The sequence below is a fragment of the Amblyomma americanum genome, chromosome 7 (assembly GCF_052857255.1).
Source record: "Amblyomma americanum isolate KBUSLIRL-KWMA chromosome 7, ASM5285725v1, whole genome shotgun sequence".
Lineage (NCBI taxonomy): Eukaryota > Metazoa > Arthropoda > Arachnida > Ixodida > Ixodidae > Amblyomma > Amblyomma americanum.
The window spans coordinates 41,123,973-41,136,320 of NC_135503.1; the positions used below are offsets into that span (position 1 = coordinate 41,123,973).

At 44.8% G+C, this 12,348-nt stretch overlaps 1 protein-coding gene across 1 annotated transcript in view; it reads left to right on the forward strand.

The window, feature by feature from the left end:
* The first annotated feature begins 9,070 nt into the window (after positions 1-9,070).
* LOC144098956 (uncharacterized) overlaps positions 9,071-12,348 on the forward strand; it is a 28,617-nt gene continuing 25,339 nt past the window's right edge. Inside the window, exon 1 of the mRNA XM_077631944.1 lies at positions 9,071-9,196. Coding sequence (XP_077488070.1) covers positions 9,157-9,196 — 40 coding nt within the window. The 5' untranslated portion in view covers positions 9,071-9,156. The remainder of the gene's footprint in view (positions 9,197-12,348) is intronic.

Consider the following 12,348-nt stretch of genomic DNA (forward strand, 5'->3'; position numbering starts at 1 on the left):
TTTGTCACCGAGAAATTAAGAATTAACAATCTTTCCGCCAGTAGATTCAAATTGGCGACGACGTCCTTACAGAAGAAGGTTTCCACCGGTCAGAAGTAAATCGCGGGGAGAGTAAACTCTGACATCCGCCCAAAAAATTTGCGTCGAAGCGCCCATTTTATTTGTCATGCCGGCCAGTGGTTAGCACTCCTCTATTTCGTTTTTTCAGTGGGTCAGAAATAATTGCTGCCAGTCGCCGCATTCAGCCGCTATGCGTTTCTTGTTTTGTTTTTCCGGAGTCTGCTTTAAAGTAGGCTGGCCACCTGCCCACTGAATTGTTGATAACGTGCCCTATTTTATTTTTTTTACATATATACGTCCGGGAGGTTGCGGTGACGGCACGAGGTGACGTCACCTAGGTGGCAGGTGGACGATAAAAAATGGAAAGTAAAAACCACTGGACGCTAGCGCACCTAGTTAGGATCGGGACGAACTACACAGAGCAACCGTCACTTTTTGTAGCGATAGCTACATTACGCTCGCACTTCGAGCCTTCAGCGTGGCACCCCTTGAGCTCCGTGGTGGCGCCGTGGCTGGTCACGTGGTTGGTCACGTGGTGCGGAGCAACTGCCGGCGGCGCGGCGAGCCGGCGAAACCGAGTTGGGGGGAGGAAATGGAGAGGGGGAGAGGGAAGGGAGGGAGTGAATCACGTCCAGGGACGAAGATGAAGAAGGAACGCCCAGCGAAACGGAGCGGCGAAAGACTGACTTTGCAATTCCACTGAGCGAGTTCCACTCGGCCAGATATAGCTATCGCGTCACTCCAGGTTTAACCAGAGCTAAACCGGAGCCATTTTTCTCTTTTTCAGCTTATAAGGTTTTCGTTTTCCGTGAGAGTAGTCTCTTTTTGATGAGGACGCGATACCATATTGATAAAGACCCTCTTTTATTTGCCCTAAGTGTCCACCTTAAGCGCAGCATTCAGCCTAGTTTCGAAATTAAACGACTTAAAGGGCGAAGGACATTTATGATTGTCGTGGTGCGATACATTAAATGTTGCTACGTTCACAAGGTGCGGTTAAACGATCGATCATAATGGTTTTTGGTGACTGAAGCATTAGATTGATGAGAGAATGAAAACGATCAGTAAGGCTGTCATAAATCCTGGCGACAAAGCTTTATCATCCAAAACAAAAGGAAAAAGCCAGGCGTGTTTACAATCTTAAGGACCGAAAATGTTTGCAGAGAACCGAGTTTCTGTGCAAAAGTTTCTGCAATATCTGAATCGAAACATAAAATCATATTCTGTTATCGCTTTCTTGCGTGGTAATGATGTTATATAGACAAGAAGATGATGAGGCGTCCAGTGTCGCGTGACGAAAAGCGCGCCTTCGACACACAGCCACAAAATCGTATTCATCGTGTCGTCATCTCACCTTGTATTCATCGGCTTGCCACTCCGTTAAAATATCTTGCGAGGTCGCAAACATATGTTTATTTTGAATATCCTCATATATACTTGCTTTATGTGGACGTGGTTGGAAAAGTCATTTTCCTTTGGAGTGCGTGTCGGTACTTTCGTAACGGTCCTAACAGTGTGTACGCATCTGTCGACTGCTGTTAAAATTCTATTTTTGAAGTCAACTTCCTACTTTGCGAAGGAAAATGAAGCATTCTGAATTTTCAAATTCTTTTTCTGAAAGCAAGTAGACATTGCAATCAATTTTTGTTTTTGTGCTCCGTTGTGCGACATGAAAGGCTTAATAAAAGTAATGTACTCCCAAATTGTTTCTCAGAGAAAAACGCAGGCCAATTGTTGGCGAACTATTGCAGTCAGTAACCTATGGAGGTTGCAACAGCGCACCAGTTGATTTAGGTAAGCTCTCCACTAATTGTTACAAATTGACTTTCTGAGCTACAAAGATTTCTGCAGCACAGTAACACAAGTGCTGGCGAGCATTCTAAAGCACGCGTTAATCGCGCGCGCGCAGAAAATCACTCCGTGCCGTCCGCTATCTGACCTTTACTGTCCCGCCCGTGTTGCCGTGTTACGACCTCGCATGGTGTTCCGCCTGTGCAGAGAGCAACTGCACGTCAAGTGTTCGCAAACACGAATCACTGGGCTGAGGCGTGTTAAATTTCACCATTATAATTTTCGGCGCCAAAGCGACAAGTGCTGAAGTGAGCTAAAAGCAGATATGCAGTAACCCCGGTGGAGCATCCCTTATAAAAATGGTTTATAGACAGTCTTAAGACTTAAATCAACTCTATTGCCTTCCTGTAGAATTTCTTCTGTATTCGAAGTCTATACACTGTCTATAGACAAAAGTCTACTAAATGCGCGTGCCAATAAATATAGAGATTGTCGATAGACTGTCTATGGGATTTGCATTGCCTATAAACTGTTCTATAGGATTTGTCGACCGACAGTCTATAGGCTTTATAGGTAGAAGTCTATAGACAGTCAATAGACTGCCTAAAGAAATTTTAGTAAGTGCGCATCGGACTGCTCGACGCGTAAGTACTAATAACGTTGCACTTTGTTAAGGAAGCATTTTAAATTTAAGTCGGCAAGTGAAAAACGACGCACCGTCTCGTTAACTTCTGTCAGGAGGAAGTTTGTGGATTTCGACAGTAAAACTCGATGTCGCAAGTACCAGCATTCGATCAATAGTTGCTCAAGTTAGCTGGATCGCGAAAAGGTATGGCAGTCGGATCATTTCCACAGCCTCTTAAACGAGTTTCACTGGGCTAGCACAGTTTTTGCACTGTGAAAAGAATAGAGCGCAGTACGGCGTGCGGCTGACATCCTGTGAATTCTGCTTAGTGTCGAAGCATAAACACTCTGAATAGCGGCGAAGAACATGCGATGAATAAAATCACTGTCGCGGGTTTTCCTCTCAAGTTCGTTTTCACCGCAAAAGCTACCACTACACATCGCAGAGTGGCCAGTGCTCTTAAATCCACTTGCTTGGGGTGCTTTGTTTAATACATTTGTTACTACGCATGATTAGAGGTTATGGCTACAGATATTTTGAGAGCGTTTCAATATAACCTGCCTTGTGCAAGAAAAGTGAAGTCTACATGTGATAAAAAGAATACCACTCTTTTAGCTAAACTGAAGCAATTTGTTTTCTACAAAAAGAACTTCTTCCCGACACTTTTCTTGTTTTCGAAATGGCCACTGCCTGGCGGTGTACGAACGCCCACTTTCTAAGCTTTGATCAATGTTTAGTAAAAGAAAACATGCGCTCTTTAGTTCCACCTACGGATCCACTTAGTTGGTGGAACTTTTTTGTATACAAGTTCGACCTAGGCAGCTAGAACTGTGATCCAGACATTTCTAAAATATGTGGAACAGCATTATCGGAGTTTTAGCTGGAATGTTGCCCTACATATTATTACCGGAACTGCGTTCCGGATATTTCAAGTGGAGCGTAGTTTCGGATTTCTTTCTTGGCTGCAGCGCTTCCTAGCCAGTTTCTCCCCTGCCCCTGAAGCCTTATTTATGGTATCCTCTGGTGAGCGTAGACGTGATAACTCTACAGTGGTATTGAGAAGTGAACGCAGTACATGCACGGAGTTATAGAGTGAAACATCTCTATAATGCAATAAATAGCTGCAGTTTTTCACATTCACGCTATTTTACACCTTGTGGGACTCTTGGAACTCATTCGAAACAAGTGTGATGTTAAGAATATTAACAATGAATTAACAAAATAGGAAAAAAGCTAACCTGTACAGGGCATAACTGCAACAGGTTTTTGTTTTTTTAAACTCAGGAAAATTTGCCTCAAATGCAAAACCCAACCTCTTAGTTTCATTTCACTACGATGTGTGATAGAGAAATTCGGAGGGAGTTGACTAAAAATTAATGAAGAATGTAACGCAAAGGTTAACTCGAGACCAGGGTACCCTAGACACGCAATGTCTGAACACGTGAGGTTCGCAGAAGTTCAAACATTAAGTAGAAGTGTTTCCTCATATAGTCTGTTGTTGGTAATATTGTGACGGACTAGAAGAAGACGAACTGTGCAGTGGCGTGGGCAAGAGTGCTCGCGCCAGGGCGTCCGCCATTAAAATCATTCTGTAGCCATTTGTCATCTCGTCCCATTCATCAGCTTGCCGTCACGTAACAATATGGGTCTACAATACCGCTTCAGGATTACCTTCCGTATATTCTGTTCACAAGCCAACTAAAACTATGTTTCATAGATTACCTGAATCGCAGTGGCTTGAACCCGTGGTCGAAGATATCTGCTTTTTCACTATAATGTGCCACAATGATAAAAAGCCTGCGAACATGTAACATAACCAACATTAGGCTTTGAAGCATATATGAAACAATATTGGACCACAGTGCAGCACGTACATTAATAAACTCGCTTTATTTCAGCTTGAAACTTCTCCAGAAGGATACGCTAGTGAATGCCAGCAGCTTGTCGCTTGCCTTTGCAGTACATCTGCAGCATAAAAGTAAGTGCGGCTGATACGAAGGAAGGGCAGTGCACAGGCCCTGTCTCTTTAGTTCAATACAAGCACATTTCATTTGCGAAGTGCAATGCCATTTTACATTCTACTTATTCAACCATGCAATATATGTATCAAGACAACGTACCAAAACGCATTTTTTTTTGCCTAATCACCGAGTACTGGCAGAAAAAAAGCCTCTTCTTGATTGTGCTTCTCACTATTCTTTGCATAAGGCCGCCTATTTTTTCTTCGAGAAAACACTCTCATTCAAAAATATTTCAACCCCTGCCCCCCTTCCAAATATCCACGCCGCCCACATATGCATATTACTCGGTACTCAAACGATGACCCTTCGTAATCATTTGAACTCAGATTGCACTCTCCACAAAGCACCAATACTTGCTGAATGCCTTATTATCAGAACGAGGCTATGAATCGCGCAACTCAGTCAATGTTTCGGGATGTGAGACAAGTGCACTAAAATTAAACACAAACAGATAGCAGCACATCAAATTATAGCGAAATAAAAACTGAATCTTTTTGAATGCAGTGGACATGTCGCGGCAACATTTAACTGTTTTGTGTTAACTGGTATGTAGGTGAAGTTTAGATTCAATGCACATGGTTACTAGCGCTAAAGACAAGGACAGAAGAAAGAAAGACGGACACCACGGACACTTCGGAACGAGGGCCGGAGGGTCGATGGGCTGAGCACCTAAGCCTTTACTGGCGGTACCACACCACACATACTTCCGGAGTCTGAAAAACCGGGAAAAGCACTCGACGGCTAGTAGCTGGCAGGTCCGAAACGAACCATCAAAGTCGTGTAAGAGCCCGAGGCAGCTGACCCCGGGTTAGGTTTTCCTTTCTCCGGCGGTCGGAGCCCATTGCGTTTGTGGGTGGTCGGGCATCCCATGACTGGAGCCGCACCACTGGGCAATCTCGATGCTCTCCCTGTTCTAGCCAGACCGGCCAGCAATGGAGTCGAGACAAGTGAACGACCAGAGCCACAACTCGCTGTCCCCATTCCCTCCCCAATTCCCATTACCCGTCATCCAACCCCTTCCGCTACGTCCCTGCAGTAGATCAGTAGAGTCTACCCGGGCCCGCTCCCCCGGCTGTGGGTCGCTATGTAGCTTTCTACCCCCCCCCCCCCCCCTCATTTTTTTTCTATTATCCCCACCTACCGGTGGCAAAAGTATACCATTGCCTTTGGGCCTTTTCATTTATTTTAAGATTGGATTAAGCCTGTTGTACGTCAGTGGAGCAGGCAGGAGCTTATTTTTCATTCTTTTCAGGTTGCCCCAACCTATTATTTGTCACAAAAGAACCAAAGAAATTTTCAATCTGCGCTGAAAAATGGTGATGCAATCGACACTACCAAAGCTCCGTCGTCTGTACGCTTCATAAGTATTTAAGTTTCGTGTCGCGGAGTTAACGGAAACATTTACCCGAATTCCTTCCTTCCAACTCGCATTTGGAGCATGCTTTACCTGCAGTGTGCGTGGAGCGGGCGCAAGCTAGAGACCTTCTGCATGACCTTGCAGTTAAGGGGCCCTCTCAGTCAACCTGCATAGCATTTGAGCACACTTAAGTTCTCTTGTACTGAGAGCGGAAACCCGGCGGCTTGGGAGTGACGTTTCTAACGAGCTGTACTTGAGCTGTACTTAACAGTGACGCGGCAGACGACGCTGCGCACGCAGCATGCATCGGTAGTAATAGTAAGTGGCACGGGCAGGGACACTTTATCTTTCATTCTTTTTATAGTCCCACAATAATTTCTGTCCTTGTAATAAGCCCGTTATGCCATACGGTGGCACTGGCAGTGCACTTTCTTTCTTCTTTCTAGCATATGTCTGTATAAAACTGTCTGAGTCACGTTTAGGTCATTAGTTAGGCTTTGAAAGCATATTTCACGTTAGTAGGAATTTTCTACTAGGCTGTATTTCCCACTAATACGCCGTTTTTGCACAGCCCTTGAAAGAAAACACATGCTGCGTAAAAAGCCACTACCGATATACATTACATGGTTCAAGAAAAGTTATTCGTCTTAAGAACTGCAGCGGGGCACAACCGTGACAATCTTAGCTAGTTACTGCACTTAGAGCTTTTGTGCTAAGCCGGAACATGAAACGAATGAAAGACACGCAAACGTATATGCCACTCACTTGACATGCTCATTATTATAATGAGGCACTACTCAGCTTCTTACGGACGTTGGACGCAACTAGTAAGTGCGCTCAGTGCACAATCGGACAGCGCTTTGATGTCACTGAGCGTGCTCCACATGCTGCCTTTTTAAATATGTTGCTCATACATCTGTCTGGTTAAGCACCGGCGCGTCACTCTAGCCGAATCGTGGCGACCTCAAAATACCAACTTTTGTTTTACGACGTATAAAACTGCCAAAATTTTAGTCGTTCTAGGGGGCTAAAGGGGCGACGGAGATAACTTTATTGCAGTCTCACAAAGGCGCTTCACGTAGAGCTGCACGGACCACATGATCTTTTAAAATGCAGTCTTGGTAGTGCCCGCTTCCTTGGTCAAGTGGCATCTCCAGGCCCAAAGTATAATATAGTGTACCTCGCCATAGCCAGTAAGCGAGATCAGGAAGCGTACGTTACGACACAGTACCATAGCGGCAGCTGCACCCTAGACACCAGAGAGCAATCATAATTGGGAACATCATGGGAACATATAGCAGCTTCTTAGCACGGTCTAATCAAAAGAAAGCGCTCAATGAAATGAACGTGGACAACGTGAACATGGAAGATGACCTTACTGGTGGCTTTACTGCTACGGTACGGTGGTTGGCAAGTTGCCTACGGGACAGAAGTGGCCGGGTTTGGAGTGTTCGTCACTACCTTTTCTAACTTTGATATTTTGGCACTACGTAAAGTTTTTGTCTAGCTAAAAAGATAAGTGTTTTAATGGAAGTGTCGGGAACTTTCAGGAATGTCTTCTTACTTGTTTACTGCGCTATTAGAGACTGTTACAACCTGGAGCGAGAGTGACAGCTATTCAAACGCAGCTTTTTGGCGCAAAGCAGTAATCATTACGACAATGGAGGAAATATGGGAAGCAGAAAATATGGACGAATAAATAAAAGAAAGCCTCATGCTTCGAGAAGCAACGATGCTAAGTTTACGAGAACGGGAAATTGGGCGAGTTGGTTCGAATCCGAGAAGTTTAACAAAGGCGCTTGGAAGGATGAAGGATAAAAGGAAAGTTGGAGAAGTGTTGAAGTTGCTGTTGATATCAGGTGGGGCTAACGTTGCGTTAAATCCACCAGCAATTGATCTATCCCTACGACACAATGGAATATAATTGAAGAGAAGGGTTTGCTGAACAGGCCTCGGACATAGCCAATTAGGCAAACACCACAGGAATCAAACGGCAGTAGTCACCATTTGAAGCCCAGTTCGATTACTTCAAGAAATTGTAGGCGAAGCCGGGAAACCTGCCTTCAAACTGAATGGCTGCTGCGCAGGTAAACGATGACATGTGGCGTCCCTACCCTCTTTTGGAGGGCGAGCATGACCCTGCAGCTCCGCCTCCTGATTGGAGCAAGTCATGAGATGATTTTAGAAGTGACCCTAAACGCGACAAGATGAACACAGCGGAGCCGATGTCAGTACAGTTTTATACATCCACGCTGTGGTAAGACAAAAAAAGAAAAATCCGTATGCGGCGTGGCAGCTGTGGCTGGATCTCTTGGCCCCTCTGGTCACGCAGGATTGATTGGGCGGGCACCACGGAGATTTGAAATGGCTTACCGCTGTCTCTCAGAAGAGCCACTTGGAATCTAGAAAGACTTGTCTGGATGGCTCAGAACACAGTGTTTCATGTGCGAGGCTGTAAGCCACGTCTCTCCCTGGACATCTATATGCGAAAGGAGCCACTAGAATCATATAGGGAATACGTTACTGTGCAGCGACTGCACCAAACGCATCGAGCTGAGGCATAACCATTCGATGGGAAAGTTTTACATTTCTAAGCCCTTCAGTGGCCTATTTGGAGTCCTCCAAACTACCACAGGCAGATTCGAGAAAGACCTAAATGATCGTAGGGCCATCTCAATGGCAAAGCTCTCACCCAGTGTGGTGGACACGAAAAAGGTAAGGCAGGCTGACCTGCTAGCATTCGAGGGCGGTATGCGAAGCACCGTCTACGATCACAGAGCCTATGACATCTCCTTCATTCGCCCTTCGCCTGTCTGGATGTTTACCAAACTGCGAAGAATTTTGTTTTGAGCAGCTTAATGTGGAGAGCGTAATCTGCTGGGAGGAAGTTTGTGTACTTAACAGGCTTGTACGTGTATACTAAGGGAGGACTCGACGGGTCTCCCCGACACTCTCAAGAACAAAAGAAAAACGCAAGCATTATCAAAGAACCGCAATGCCGCCCAAGCAAGCGATATAATGTGCTCGATGGAGGGCGTTAGCCGTATGGGCCGCGGGGGCCTTGAAACTGGTTTTCGCCTTTCAGAAGAGCGAGCGTATGTTTTCCTCTCGGGCCAGCCCTCTCTGCAAATGGTTGGGCAACGGGCAGTTTACTCTCCGTCTAGAGCTGCAAGGTGCAGCGGGCCTACGCATCATTATAGCTGCAATACGAGCGCTGAGAAGTGTGACTTCGAGACGTGATAGTCTTATGTGCTGTCGCCTTAAACACAGCAAGAACCAACGGTTCTCTTCAAGTACTCGACATGACGCCTGCTAAGAATGGCAAGAATGGACATGCGAATGGTGGGTTCTTGTTAGTTTTTCAGGTGTAAATATAGATGCAGCTGTCATTTTACAGGCACTGATCTACCTTATATGTTCTCATCAAGCTCAGCGCGACGTCTCTATGTTATTCTGTACTACCAATGTGGCGCTACTCAAAATCTAATGCAATATGAATCTTAATTTGTAAAATATAAAACTGAATACGTAAAATATTCGAGTTCTTTTGTTTTAGTTTACGTCTTGGAGTCTTAAGGATATCCTCTGGCAGGGTAGTATGCATGCTATATAAAATAAGCACCAGGCTTAGAGTTTCACATGACGCTGTACGATGCTGAGTATTTTTTTGCTTTCTACCAATTCGCTAAGTGCCGAGACTTGAAACGCTGCTTCTTTTTCGCCAGAGTATATTAACTTATCCATAAAGATGATTATAATCTCTTTCGGCATCAGGTAAATTGTTTGGAGCAGCAAAAGGCAGCGCATTGATTAAGTAAGTGGATAAGCGAGCCTGCCTGCTTTTCGCAAGAACCCGAGCCGAGTTGTTTTTATAAACGTCGCCCCGCTCACGCTTTCATTTCCCCTCAAACATTTTTTTTTCAGAAGATCTCTCAACAACTCCCACATAACGCACTAAAGGTTTGAATCTTCATGGATGCGTTGACGTCAGCGCTCATTCATTAAGAGTGTTCGTAGAAGAGTTTTGCGTGGCCCGATGCGAGCCCTGCGAAGTGCTACTCAATATACGGCCGGTATCCTTCTGCTGCGGCCGGTATGCATCGCACAAGACTTTATGCGCACATTTTGTGATTATCGGGGTTTTCCCCTCAATCATAATGCGCGTCCGCCGAGGTCTGGCAGGAACTCGCGACATACAGCTACAGCGCATTTACACAATATCATAGCCACGCAGCCATCGCAGTGGGCACAATCTTTCTCGACGCTGCTGTTTCTTTTCACACTCGCTCTGTAACACGCCCTTGTTCATCTTTGTGTTATGGCTGTAGACCGCGCAGGTAGCATGCATAAATGGTTCTTTTTGTAATTAAAGTCCATCTTCCTAAGAGCTCTAACTGACCCTTTGCATAATTACATGTCATCGTTAGCTCTGCTAGTACGTGAGTAGTTTACGTCTAATCGGAATGATCTTCTGAAAGCCATCAGTTGCTTTCCGTGCAACATTTTTTTTTTAAGCGGTTGGTAAAGCGCTGTGGAGCCGACTTTTATTTCTTTATTTGTCAATTCGGAAAGTATATATTACGCTGCTTCATGCCGCTGCTTAGCAACTATGGAGTTTAAGAACTTCAGGTCACTTAGCTCTGCTGACCAATATCACCCGCTGTATCCATTTACAGTAATGCAAAAAAAATGGTAGGAAGCCGCACTTTCATAAGGGAGTATACCTGGTGCCCCCGATACTCTTTTCAACACGTTCCGCCAAACGTGCAGCAAGTCTAGCACTTGGAGAGCACGCAAACATAAACAGGGTCTCTATAAACAGGGTCATTTCATGCTCATAGAGCCTCGGCAGTCGGACGACACCCGATGTGTTGCTTGTGTCACGGATCTCTTGACTGTCCGATGAAGCAGCCGGGTAGAAAGCAAAACAAGGCATTCTGTTGTCCTGGTGTTCGGAAGTGTTCAGAGCACAACCCATGGAAGCCCCCCATATAGAGCTCTTGCTCTCAGGACTGAAACGAGAGCGGAATTTATCGCCATACAGTAGTAGCCATTAATATGCCTCTGGCGTGACCGATCTTCCCGTCTTGCTTCCTTTCCATTTACATGGATGTTGATCCTTACAACAAATATGCCATTAGTAAGTACCTTGTTTCATCCTACCTTCAAGAAGCCGCATAACTGATGCGAATCACGTAGCAGCAAGTAAACCAATAACAATTAAGTAATCGTCTATAGGAAAATGCGCTAATGCATAATGTGATTCGGCTTCTAGGATTCTAAGAAAGTACCATTTTTTGCGAACGAGTATAGTACTTTTAGTAACTACACAGGCCGGCATTCAGCGCGCAGTCAAGCCTATGTAGCAGACGAGCACTTAAGCAGCTGTAGCATGATAATGGCCCGTTCAGCGGATCTCTTAAATGCATTCTAGAGCCTTATTGACCGGTCCTAACCGGTTGTAGCACGTCCTCAGTTAATCCCTTAATCAGATAATCCCCAACCCGGTACTCGGAGTAGTCACACATGTATGTCGTCTCCTAAGATATTGAAACAAGGAAAAGAGAGCTGCCTAAATTACTGCTCTTGTGACCTCAGAAAGTGGCGCTAGCCATTAGTACCTTTGCTCACTATGCTCGTGTTACAAGGGCGACCCGACGGCTTTGTTCTTCGCAAAGCAGAAATGGTCTTTTCCGTGAATACGAACACCACTACTAGCTAGCTTCTCGAAAAGACGAAGAATATAAATTATTTCAAGAAATTATTTTTTTAATATTAGAACTTGTGACCGGTTTTCGCCTCCTTTCAGTGTTTCTACACGTCATTTGAATAAGAATATTTCCAGTGAAACAATCTTAACCGCTCATTTGGCATACTGACAAGTTAGTGCAGGCGAGAGAGAGGAATCTAACTTTTTGCAGCCGCATTTAGGAAATATTAACCATTGAATCTAATAGAAATAGAAAGCTGCATTCACTGTATGCAAGCGCTGTGGTGGTCTCTTAAAGTCCAGCACCAACTCACCAATTGGCGCATGGTGCCTTGCCTTTGCTCGGCTAATTAAAAAGAAACGTTTTCTGGAGCACCCTCTTTCGCCAGGCTTACCGTTTAAACATCGCGGTTCGCATCGATATTGGCCGTCCAACCAAATAATCAAACCAAATCGCTTATATTCCCTTTAGAAATTGTTGATAACCTTCCAGATACTTTGTCTTTCAAAACTTTCACCACACATGCGACAAATATAATATATAATGTCCTTAACGCTTCTTCCTCTTCTCAGAAGCTACCGTGCCTCTGCTTCTTTTCTTTACTAAGTTCACAACCTTGATCCTGTTTTAAAGGTGGTGGTGTATTTCAGCTCATGCGTATTTCATCACAACTCGTTCTTCCGCATTATGCCACCGCTTGACTAATACTTTTCTCAGCAAATTCACTGGAATGAAATCATTTTCCCGATTATTTAACACATGCCACTAAATTCGAATGTTCTC